Below are 12,359 nucleotides of genomic sequence, written 5' to 3' on the forward strand. Positions count from 1 at the left end.
AGACCCGGGAGCCGGAAGAGCTCAACCTTTCTATCCCATCTCGCCTGCCAAAACCCGAGAGCGAGGTCCCCCCATCCACCTACTCCCCCCAAAAAGCGAGGGCGCGCGCAATCCGCGCGTGGATCGCTGAAGGGGACGGCAACAGCGGCACCTGGAAGGAGTTTGGGGTTGGTTGAGTCTCCAAAGAGTTTTTGCAGCCCGGCTTGGTTTTGGGTGGGAGTGTGTTTGTGTGTGCGTTTGTGGGCGCTTTTCTAATTCCTGGAGAAACTAACTTTCTCCCCCACTTTTTTCTTCTTCTCTTTTTAAAGGAGCGTTCCTTTTTGGCTGCCGCCCTCCCGAGAACTTTCCCCGCTTCTACTTCTTTTTAGCTGCACCTGAGGAATTTTTCGGCTCCGGTTCTCTCCCCCCCCTCAACACCCCCCCCCCCCCTTGTAAATGCCAGCCGCCCGGTTCAGCTCGCCTCGGGAGAGCCAGGACGACGCGGAGGATTAAGGCAGCCGAGCAGGGGGGTCAAAAAAAAAGTCTTTCCCTGCCAAGGAACAAAAGCGGAGTCCTGGTGTGTCTGTATAAGATCGCTCTTCCCCCTCTTTCCCTTCCTCTCCCGTTGGCATCCTTCCTCCCCGGGGTCCTCCTCCAACTTTGCGCCCCGGACCTTCGCGGGGTGTGTGAGCGCCCAGGGCAGGGAGATACACTCCCTTCCCTCAGTCTTCCCGGGGCGGCTTCCCAAACAAGGTCGCGTCGGCATTTCAGAAGGCTTCTGTTTAAAGGGCTCGTTGGTTTTTTCCTCTCGGAGAGACCAGCGTTTGTGCTTCGAACAGAAAGAGAGAGACAGAGACACAGAGAGAGACAGAGATACAGCCAGAGAGAAAGAGAGAGAGAGGGAGTGAGAGAAAGAGAGCGAGAGAGCGAGAGAGACAGTCAGACAGAAAGAGAGAGACAGAGAGAGAGAGACAGAGAGGGAGAGAATCAAAGACAGAGAGAGACACACACAGAAGAGAGAGAAAGAGAGGGAGGGAGGGCGAGAAAGAGAGAGGCAGAGACAGACAGACAGAAAGAGAGAAACAGAGTGGGAGAGAGTCAGAGAGAGGGAGGCAGAGAAAGGGAGAGAGAGACAGAGACAGACAGGAGAGAAAGAGAGAGACACAGAGAGACAGAGAGGGAGAGAGAGTCTGAGAGAGATAGAGAGAGAAAGAAAAAGAGAGACAGAGACAGAGAGAAAAAAGAGAAAAAGACACACTGAGAGAGTCAGAGTCAGAGAGAGAGAAAGTGAGAGGGAGGGAGAGAAAGAAAGAGACAGAGAGAGACAGAGAGAAAGAAAGAGACACGCAGAGAGAGGGGGGAAAGAGAGTCTGAGAAAGATAGAGAGAGAAAAAAGAAAGAAAGAGTCAGAGAGAGAGAGACAGAAAAAGAGAGAGAAAGAGACACACCGAGAGGAAGAGAGAGTCAGAGAGAGAGAGAGAGAGAGAGAAAGTGAGAGGGAGGGAGAGAAAGTGAGAGGGAGGGAGAGACAGACAGAGAGAAAGAAAGAGACACAGAGCTAGAGAGACAGAGAGGGAGAGAGAGTCAGAGAGACACAGAGACACAGAGACCGAGAGAAAGGGACAGAGAAAGAAAAACACAGAGAGAGGCTGCGCCTTCTTTCAAAAAAAAAAAAAAAAGGAAGGGGAAAGGAAGATCCTTGAGGGATCCCCAGGGGCTCCGCGTTAGGGGAAAAAAAATCAGGCTTTTAAAAAGTGCCCTCCCAGACAACCCAACTTGCCCGGCTTTCGCGTCGTCTTTAACTGCAGACACAACAGAAACTGGCAGGAGGGGAGGGCGGAGAGTGAGGCGGGGGGGGGGGGGGTCGAGCCTGCCTGCCTCTCTCTGGCTTCCTTTCCCCTCCCCTTCTTTTAAAGCAGACAAAGTAGACGGAGCCGGCCACACTCCAGTCTTGCTTGCTCTCCCCTCCCCCAGGTGTTTGGATATGGATGGGGTGGGAAAGGGAGGAGAGCGCAGCGCTTAGGCTGTGTGTGAGAGACAGAGGGAGAGGGAGGGAGGGAGGGAGAGGAGAGAGAGAGAGAGAAGGAGGGAGGGAGAGAGAGAGAGAGAGAGAGGCAGGCGGAGGAGAGATCTATAGGAGCGCAGCGCAAAGCGAGCTCGGCATCCAAAGCCTTTTAACTTCCCTCGCTCTCCTTCCCCTTTTTCTTCCTCCTGTTCTTTTCATTCTCTCTTCCTGCCCTCCTTTCCTTTATTTCCTGGGGTGGGTGGTGGGGGAAAAAAAGGCCATTATGCCTCAGCTCTCGGGAGGCGGCGGCGATCCGGAGCTTTGCGCCACCGACGAGATGATCCCTTTCAAAGACGAAGGGGACCCGCAGAAGGAAACGATCTTCGCCGAGATCAGCCACCCGGAGGAGGAAGGGGACCTGGCCGACATCAAATCGTCGCTGGTCAACGAGTCGGAAACGACCCCGAGCAGCAACGGGCACGAGGTAGGTGGAGGGGCTTCGTCTAAACTTTGGATGGAATGCGCCCTGGTGCCAAGGACGCGCCGAGATTGCGCCTGGGTTTGATGAAGCTGCGGAAAAGTTCTTCGGCAAGGAGCGACGGTCCAAAGGAGGGGAGGGAGGTGTCGGAGGGACCGGAGCATCGGGACCCTCGTAGCAACACAGCCTTGGCCGTAGGAAACGGTCCGCTTTCTGGGTGGGCTTCATTTTGGGTGGGAGCGCGGAGAACTTTTTCCCCCCCTCCGGCTTTCTTTCATCTTAATTGGCCTCGGGTTGGTTCTGGGGATTCGTGTGTAGGAGAAAATTGGGGAAAGGTTTATTTTCTTTGCTTCTCTTTATTTGTTTATGTATTTTATTTGCCAAACAAGTATAGTATTATAGTACATATTAACATAACATAAGTAGAACGTAGTAATAGAAAGGATAATAAGACAGTAGGACAGGGATATTAGGCACCTAAGTGCACTTATTCACTCTTTATTTTAAAGGGCTTAAAGGTCCAAGCCCCTAACCACCACCCGCGTTTCTCTCTCTCTCTCCTTTTTGCTTTTTTTTTCTTTTCGCGGCCAGCTAAAGCAAAAAGTGTGTGAGAGAGAGCGCCCAGAATGGAAAACGGGAAGCTGCGAGCCGCCAAGTGGGTTACAGATTTTTTTTATTTATTTTTTGACCACGGCGCTTTGAAAACTGATCCGCCTCTGTTCCCCATGAATGAATAGCTCTTGGCGTAGTGGTGGGAGGAGAGAGGGAGAGCGGCGTTTGGGAGCTGTTTGCGCTCCCCTCCCCATAACAAACCCCCTTGGAAGTAGTGCCCGGCCTCGCTCAGGAGCTGAAATAAAAATCGGTTGAGTTGTTTACTCAGAGTTTAATCTTATTTGCTACTTTATCCCCAAGTTAGCGAGGGGGGGAGATGGGGAAGAGTGACAAGGACACGACTGCTAGAATGCCACTATAGTAGCTTCTCCTGGTCACCACCTTCGGCTTTCTTTTGGTTCCTTTTGGTTCTTTCCTTGAATGCAGACAGCTGTTAAGGATGAATTGCAAATCCTCTTCTGTTGGGAGGTTAAAACTTTTTTTTGGAGTTTGATGCTGTGGGTTCTCCACGGATTATATTTGGCGCCTTGCCTGACCCTGATATAAAGTAGGCTTGGGACCAAGAACATAAGAAACAGAGAAACAGAGAAGATTGACAGGAAGAAAAAGACCCCATGGTCCATCTAGTCTGCCCTTATACTATTTCCTGTATTTTATCTTAGGATGGATAAGAGGCAAATCTGTGGGGCAAACTATAACCTACACTGCTAAAAAAATAAAGGACACACTCAAACAACACAATATAATTCCAAGTCAATCAAACTTCTGTGAAATCAAACTGTCCACTTAGGAAGCAACACTGATTGACCATCAATTTCACATGGCTGTTGTGCACCTTCAACTTTGTACAGAACAAAATATTCAATGAGAATATTTCATTCATTCAGATCTAAAATGTGTAATCTGAGTGTTCCCTTTATTGAGGTATATTTAACCTTAGATGGAGAAACTGAACGGGATCAGGACTGTATTCTTTCCTTCCCCACCCATAATGTCCTCAGCACTTTTCCAGAATAGATCTTGTCAGGTCAAAGGGTCATAGACTTCTCCTCCCCCAAAAAAACAGAGTTAGGGGATTTCCATTTGGATTTTAAGAGTTGATTATAAATCGAAATTGCAACTGTAGGAAAACAGAGGGGCTGTCTGTGCATATTTGTGTATAGGACGTGACCGACTGCTAGCGTTGATTCGTGCATTAATAAAACCCAAAGGTTCTGTCTGAATTTGTTTACGTAAAAAAAGAAAGATTTGGAGAAATGTTATTTCTGTAGCCTGGGTAGCTGGTAACTCGGAGATAGTAATAGCTACTCATAAGTCAGAAGAGTCTTTTTCTTCCTGTTGCTTCTGGCAGGAGTTGATGTAGAAATATTTTAGGAATGTAGCAACGGGCCCGGCCCTACTAATAATTAGGAAAAGGGTCTCAAACACATTCGTTCCAAGTAAATTCCACTCACAAAGTTATTTATGTTAGGTAGAAACATAGAAACATAGAAGACTGACGGCAGAAAAAGACCTCATGGTCCATCAAGTCTGCCCTTATACTATTTCCTGTATTTTATCTTAGGATGGATATATGTTTATCCCAGGCTTGTTTAAATTCAGTTACTGTGGATTTACCAACCACGTCTGCTGGAAGTTTGTTCCAAGGATCTACTACTCTTTCAGTGAAATAATATTTTCTCACGTTGCTTTTGATCTTTCCCCCAACTATCTTCAGATTGTGTCCCCTTGTTCTTGTGTTCACTTTCCTATTAGAAACACTTCCCTCCTGAACCTTATTTAACCCTTTAACATATTTAAATGTTTCGATCATGCCCCCCCTTTTCCTTCTGTCCTCCAGACTATACAGACTGAGTTCATTAAGTCTTTCCTGATACGTTTTATACTTAAGACCTTCCACCATTCTTGTAGCCCGTCTTTGGACCCGTTCAATTTTGTCAATATCTTTTTGTAGGTGAGGTCTCCAGAACATACTCTATTTGTGTGTATGTGTATATCACACTGAAGTGGGACTGGTCCAACCATCTGGAAGAATGAAACAGATGCTGCTGCAGTTAACTTTGAGTTTTAACACCACTGCAGCCCTAAATTGCTGGTTATTTGTTTACCAATGTTGGCTTATTTTAGAAATATCACTTGTACCTGTCCAGTGCCAGAATAACTTTTTGTTCTTTTTGTTCTGTTGTTGTGCATAACAGTTCCCTGTTTTCTTTTTCTCATGCAACAACACACCACAGTTTTCACAATGAAAAAAAGAGACAGTTTGAATTTGATTGGATTTTCCAAATTAGTGCTTCAATTTGCAGGAACTTTTATGGTTTACAATGAAGATCAGAACCTGTTGAAATGATTGTTCTTTAAGTGTTATTACCTAGTTAATACATCGGTATACAAGTGGTATTACATCGTATGCACTCCCTTTTTTTAATGAGAATAAGCATAATTGTGAGAGTGCTCTTTTCCTATAAGGTTCCATTTTTTTAATGTTTACATGGCAAGCATCATTCACCATAGTAATATTTCGGATTAGACATGTATTGGTTTGTTTTGTAAATTAGTTTTCATGACATATTGAAGGCATATTCATATGACTCATCGGATCATACAATAGCATTAATCTCGAGCAGCTATGAATATTTTTGGATTGAAATCAGCAAGGTTACAGAATTAATCATAAACTCTTCAAAGGATTTACATAAAGTATTGGGTAACTAACTTATCTTAAAACAACCGAGAGGTTGGTTTTTTTTTTTTGGTAAACAAACAAACAACCCACAGTTTTTAATAATGCAATTTTCAATAAAACAAGCATCTAACGCAAAATAAGGACTATGGAAGCCATTCTTATATAGCTGAAAAGAGAATATTAGGACATCCTTCTTCCCTTCCACTTATTTGTCCTGAAAAATGTAAAAAACAACAACCCACGTTTCCTGAACTTGGGACACTAACAGTTTTCTACTCTGTAGCACAAAATATGGTAGCCATCATATATGATTTTTGTTTGTTTGTTAGGTGTCTCGACAAGGCCAGTCTCAGGAAGTTTATGAAAAAGGCAGAGAACATCCTGAAGAAGGTAAGAGATGTTGTGTTTATAGCAGCTTTATCCAACCTCCCATTATATTGGAAATATGCCTCTTGTTTCAAGTCAATCTTGTTTCCCATCGACATATATTATGGTTAGATTATATACGATATGGTCTCTGGATTTCACGGTTGAGATAGTGGATTTGTTATGCTTGGATTTTGCAGCATCTGAGTATAGGTGGGCCATCTTAACCAAACCCATTCTTTTTGAATGTGAGCTGTTGGTCATGAATGTGATTTGGGTAACTGACATTGTGTTTCTATGCCATGGGAATGTTTCCTTAATCAAGGCAGTGTTGTCCATTTTTTTAAAAAAGGGTTTAATAAGAGAAATCTCTGTAAGGTGTGGAAAAACAATAAAAAATTATACCCACCTAAAAAAATAAAATAAATAAAAGATAAATTGCTTATCTGCCAAGAAAACATATTTGTGTTATTCTTACAAGACAAGACAGTACTATTTATTTATGTATCTACGGTTGACCTATCCAGATTCCTAAGAGGTCAGTAAGGGGCGAGTACAAGTGCACTAGAGTGCCTTCCGTCCCCTGTCCTATTGCTCTCCTATATCTCCTATACCTTTCTTCTATTCCTATATCTCTTCTTCTATTCTTTCATTGATATGTTCTATTACTATACCTTCTTTTCTATTATTTCTTAGATATATTTTACTACGAGTATCTCCTCTATAACCTTCATCATGTATTTTACTATGTGTATATAGATATATACCCACTAAAACCCTCATTTTGTATTGGACAAAATAAATAAATAAATAAATAAATTCTTTCATAGACATATTTTACTATGAGTATCTCCTCTATAACCTTCATCATGTATTTTACTTTATTTTATATATACCCACTAAAACCCTTATTGTGTTTTGGACAAAATAAATAAATAAATAAAAATAAATAAATACTCAGATGTTTGCTTATTTATTTATTTATTTATTTATTTACTTAAGTTTTGTTTGTTTATTTGTTCTGTACTCCTTCCAAAAAAAAACCATGATGAAGGAATTAGTTTAATTCACACAATGCACTGGAGATCTACCCTGCTGTTAATTAAAGACAATAGTAGGAAGGTCTGCTGGATACTTGGTTAAATAAAGTCTTTCACTGAGCCCAGTTAGGCAATTTTCTTTTTAAAAGGACAAAATATTGCAGCTTCTTGTCAAATCCTAAACACAGATGTGCCTTCTGTTCGTCAGGAACTGTGACGAAGCACTCGTCAATAAATACGGACAACCTAAATCCAACTTGCACTGCTTGCAAACTAGCCATTATTATTTAAATTAGATATTAAGGAGATTAAAAATGGAGACTCCTCTGATGAACAGGCTCGCTACTATCAGCAGGGCATTGTAGGCCAGGCTGAACTCTTTTTCTCCTTAATTGCTTCTAATTGGCCCAATCAGAATAAACCAGATCATGCTGCCTGTATAAAGGCTACTAAAGTTTTAGAATTACATATTAAAAAGATGATGCATATTAATCATTAGAGAAAGAACATATGGTAGTGGTGGTATTGTCAGTCGAGTGATGGGCACATGCACTGTGCACTGTGTTATGTTTGTTTATGTAATTCTTATGTTCAAAACCAATAAAAATATATTTTTTTAAAAAAGAGAGAAAGCACACATAAGTCACATAGGTACATGTCTTCTTTTCTCTGTGCATTGTAGGGATAAACAGATTTATTTGACATTTTAATGTAGAGATCTGGAAGGTTGCAATTTTGATGGTTGGAAATATTTGCTAGAAGTCAAACTATACAGCCAATCGCACAGCATATGTATGGACAGCTCAACTCTTACATACACATATTCTTTCAGGAGGTTTTAAAACTTCACTGAGAAAAGACGGAGAGCTAAAGCTACTTGATGAAGATCATGTTATATAAAAGCCTCTTTTATATTAGAAATGTAAAGAACAGACTAAAATAACCCTTGCTTCTTACAGGCAAACTTGCAGATGGCGTTCTATACAATAAAGGACCTTCTTATTCTGGTTATTCTGGGTATATCATGATGCCAAATATGAACAATGATCCATATATGTCTAATGGATCTCTTTCTCCACCAATTCCCAGAACAGTAAGTGTTCTTTATATATACATGGGACTGTACGTCTCTCTCTCTCTCTCTGTCTATTTGTGTCTGTCTGTTTTTATGCAATGAAAGAAGAAAAGCTATCTTGGGAAAGACAAGCGTTGTTTACCGAGGAGCAAGCATGTAGTTTTGATAACGTTTTGGAAGACTCCTTCCTGCTATGTGGCAATTTGTGTCCTCCGAATCATTTCTAATTGCATTCAGACATTTTAATAATATTTGGAAACCTGTAATAGAGCATAAGGGGTAAATTCTCCAGAATGGCTGGGTGGTATAACTTCAATAGCAGATGTAACTATTGACATATGCTTGTGATGTTCGTTATAAAGTGCATCTTTGTAGATGCTGACAGTTGCCAGAGCAATTGTTCGGTTTCTTTTAAGTTTTCTTAGGATTAAGCTCATTGGTTCAATTAAGCCGATTACTTCTGAAAAACATCTGTAGGGCTGGTCCATTACTGGTTACCCAAGTCTAAAGAGACACAAGTCTCAAGTATATCTTACTAGATAAACCCAATAAATCTCAGGTTTGACTTGGACTAGTGGTAAGACAATTTTATCTATTTTTCCTTGGCAAAATTTTTCCATTTATATTAATTTTAAAATGGGAAAAAGGATCCAGTATTGACAATACTTTAAACAAAAAGCTAGGGTCACTGTCAATACATTTAATATCCACAATAATGTATTTTAAAACCAAAAGTTACCTTAAGAGCTAATGTTATTTTTCTCTTGTTGGGCATTTTTAATTCATGTCAATGTAATAGTTTGGGGCTTGCTGAAATAATTTATTTAATTCATGATGGAAAATCCACAGGAGGTTATGGATTTCTGAGTTTTTAAGTTGTTGTATTTTCTAAGATTATTATAAAGATTATTAAAACCAGAAGTTACAAAGACCAAAAGTGAAGTGAATTGTAATGTATTAAAGCTTATGTTAAAATGTGTTTGATTTAGATGACACACAATCCTTTTGTTATTTCAACTGTAATTTGAGCCCTGATTGCATGAAACATAGAATTTAAAACACATCTATAAAATGCACATATCATCCTAAACTATTATGCAGGCATATTAAAAAGGTCCTCAGGATATGTATCATATAATCAGAGTTTCAAAATTACTTGTACATCTAGAACAATGTGCATTTAACTTGATTTAGCACTGTGCGATGTTTAAAACAGTGACCTCATCTGTTTCAATAGGAATCTTGTTTTAAGTTGGTGGGATTTACTTCTGAGTAAAGATCAATATATTGCATTGTGTATCTAGAGATGGTGGATACAATATTATCTGCAGGGCTTTTGAGAAGAAGAGATAAATCAGTGACACAATGATGTGCATACTGCCATATATGCAGTTTATTGTTATATATTAACATGCTATGATTTGTTTGGAAACAAGTCAAATGCCCTAAAATCCAATCTGTTCAAATTTTATAGTTCAATGTTACCTTCTATAAAATGTTTGTATTGCCTTCCTTGAGAGACTAATAATTGGTTTGGCTTGATGAATAGGTTGAATCTGTATTTGAGAGTGCCAATAACTTATAACAGTTTTGTATTTCTGCCTCTGCTGAAAATGTGATGGTTGAAGAGAAAATAATTATTTTTAATGCTAAATAACATTTCAGTATTGAGCATAGCAGCATTCGTGATTGTTTTATTCTCCTAGTCATTTGCTTGATAATTAAGAAAATAGAAAAAGTGGTACAGTAGTTCCCTAGAACTTATATCAAACATATTTGTAGTAAAAGGACTTTAATAAGGAAGTAATAATATTATTCATTTTCTAAAATTGTCAACATATCTTCTTGTATCACTGGTACCTTGATCAACTACATGTTGTGCCTCTTTGACTAAAACATCCTGCTCTTAACACAATATATTTTCAAATATTTGGAGACTTTATGAATAGGGATAGTTGAAAGATGATCATTATTTTTTATTTTCCTGTTGTTTGTTTTATTGTAGGTTGTGTCATTCAGTGATAGGATGAACAGTTCTTTCCGGTTTCATTCAACTTGTGTGTTTTTTTGGGGGGGAAACCTTATAGAGTTACACAGAATCCCATAATATTGAAAGTTATTTGACTTGAAGGTTAGATTTAGAGCTGGAAGTAATTAGAATTGGGGAGAGAATTGAGAGATAAAAACGGGGACATTTGCAGTAGCCTTTTGGAGCATTCTCTCCTAAACTCCCTGGACTTCTCAAGATTTGTACTTTCTGGTCATATATACAAGTATGTGGGGTACCCACGCTTTTCTGCCACAGTTTTGTCATCTCCCCCCAAAATTTGGACAGATTCAAACTTGGAGTTATTGTGTGTGAGTTGGGTGGCTATATAAATCTGTTAAATAAATACATAAACAAATAAAAGATTGTTCTGATAGATTATGTTTGAAGGGTTCTTGATTGAATCGAAATAGCCATATGTGTGGGTTTATTTTATGTTACACGTGTGGAATTCCTCATTAACATAATGAAATGTCCACATATTGACTATATATGTTGCCCAAGGTGTCAGTTCAAATAGTGATGGTATCAAATTCTGAACCATCAAGGGCAATGGCTTTTTTTTTTCTCAGCTTACACTGATTTCTTCATATTCAGGAAATATAATGAATCCCATTACAAGCTTCATATACTTTCCCCATATCTAATACACAATTTTTCAACATGTTTATTGTGAAATGTTTGGTGATTGTTTCCCTTCTTGGGATGCTAATCCAATTCTACAACCTTGAATATTTTGAGTATATAATCTGAAAATACTCTTGAACAGAATGTACCTACAAAAATTTGCTAGAATATGTTTTAGTGTAGCTTATATAAACATTTGAATTCATATTGCATAACTAGCCAAGCCAAAGGATATTGCTAATAGGGCATTTATATTTGCATATGATATAGTGTGGTAGAAGACCAGTATGTATGATTTTTGGTACTGTTTACAGTGTATATGCTGATACTATGAGGATTTCAAAATTGACTCTGTGTTCGATAAATTGTGTATAGTATCTGTATGTATGGTACTCTAGATTATTTTGAGAAAAGTTGTAGGGATGAGTAAGGCACTCCATCTGTTAGCAGTTTTCTTCCTTGATTCCTCTGATTTTACTCATATTGTACAAAATATATTATTGATAACTGCTTCTTTATGCCTTGTTTACAAAATATCTTCTAGGTAATAGATAACAACTAAGCATGTAGAAATTTGAGCAGGTTGAAGTAGGCAACGTATTTTACATCCTGTTATTTTCTATACAAAACTTACTCTGTAATATAGTGAATTTCCTAAAATAATAACATCCATTGTGCTATGAACAATGAAAATGATTTGTTCTTTTGGTGTTTTTGGGAAAAAGATACTTATTTTCTTTTAAAAGCTCTCCTGTTTTATTTTGCATAGCTTTCTTTCTTTCTTTCCTTCCTTCCTTCCTTCCTTCCTTCCTTCCTTCCTTCCTTCCTTCCTTCCTTCCTGAAATTCATCATATTATCATGGAACGTCTGAAGTTACAGTCTTCAGATTTACTAAGAAGCTGCTATAAAGTATGGAAGGAAGCAGATGGAGCCCCCAAAGGCAGAAATCCCCACTTCTCAAAGCAAGCCATCATGTAGCTCAAATGCTAAGAGATGTTTAATCCTTGTGAATATAGCTTTGGGTGCACTTTTGGCACTTCCTGACATAGCAGAATGAGAACGAATGGAAAGGGAAAGAGAAGAAAATGACCTATGTAATATGTGCATTTTATTCCTGCAAATAATGCATATTATTCACCAATCTGTAGGCATCTTTTCCCCAAGCAATTAGTTTAGTAAAATTTGAATAGACCCATTAAGTAATTCTGTCCTATGTAATCTTGGATTCTCAGTAAGACGTTTCTAGTTGCACTTATTAGTTCACTACTTTAAAAAATATTTTGCTTAGTGGAAGAGCCATATGTTTTCTAGAATAGTAAATAAATGAAGCACCAAGTTTTTAAAACTGCTATAAATCTAATATGCAGCGTCAAAGTTAAATGTTACCTTTTGTCCAAATCTTAGTGATATCCAAAAGGTATGTGAATAGAAACTACTGAAATGT

The 12,359-nt window shown here is 39.2% G+C and overlaps 1 protein-coding gene across 3 annotated transcripts in view; it reads left to right on the forward strand.

Moving 5' to 3' along the window:
* Window positions 1–1,910: 1,910 nt before the first annotated feature.
* The window catches only part of LEF1 (lymphoid enhancer binding factor 1), a 140,618-nt gene continuing 130,169 nt past the window's right edge, over window positions 1,911–12,359 (forward strand). The window contains exons 1-3 of one of the 3 annotated variants that reach the window (XM_070757896.1): window positions 1,911–2,468; window positions 6,090–6,150; window positions 8,126–8,259. In XM_070757896.1, the coding sequence (XP_070613997.1) occupies window positions 1,968–2,468; window positions 6,090–6,150; window positions 8,126–8,259 (696 nt within the window). In that variant the 5' untranslated portion in view covers window positions 1,911–1,967. The remainder of the gene's footprint in view (window positions 2,469–6,089; window positions 6,151–8,125; window positions 8,260–12,359) is intronic. The other 2 variants (XM_070757897.1, XM_070757898.1) reach the window with 2 other exon arrangements.

Source organism: Erythrolamprus reginae, chromosome 7 (genome assembly GCF_031021105.1).
Source record: "Erythrolamprus reginae isolate rEryReg1 chromosome 7, rEryReg1.hap1, whole genome shotgun sequence".
Lineage (NCBI taxonomy): Eukaryota > Metazoa > Chordata > Lepidosauria > Squamata > Dipsadidae > Erythrolamprus > Erythrolamprus reginae.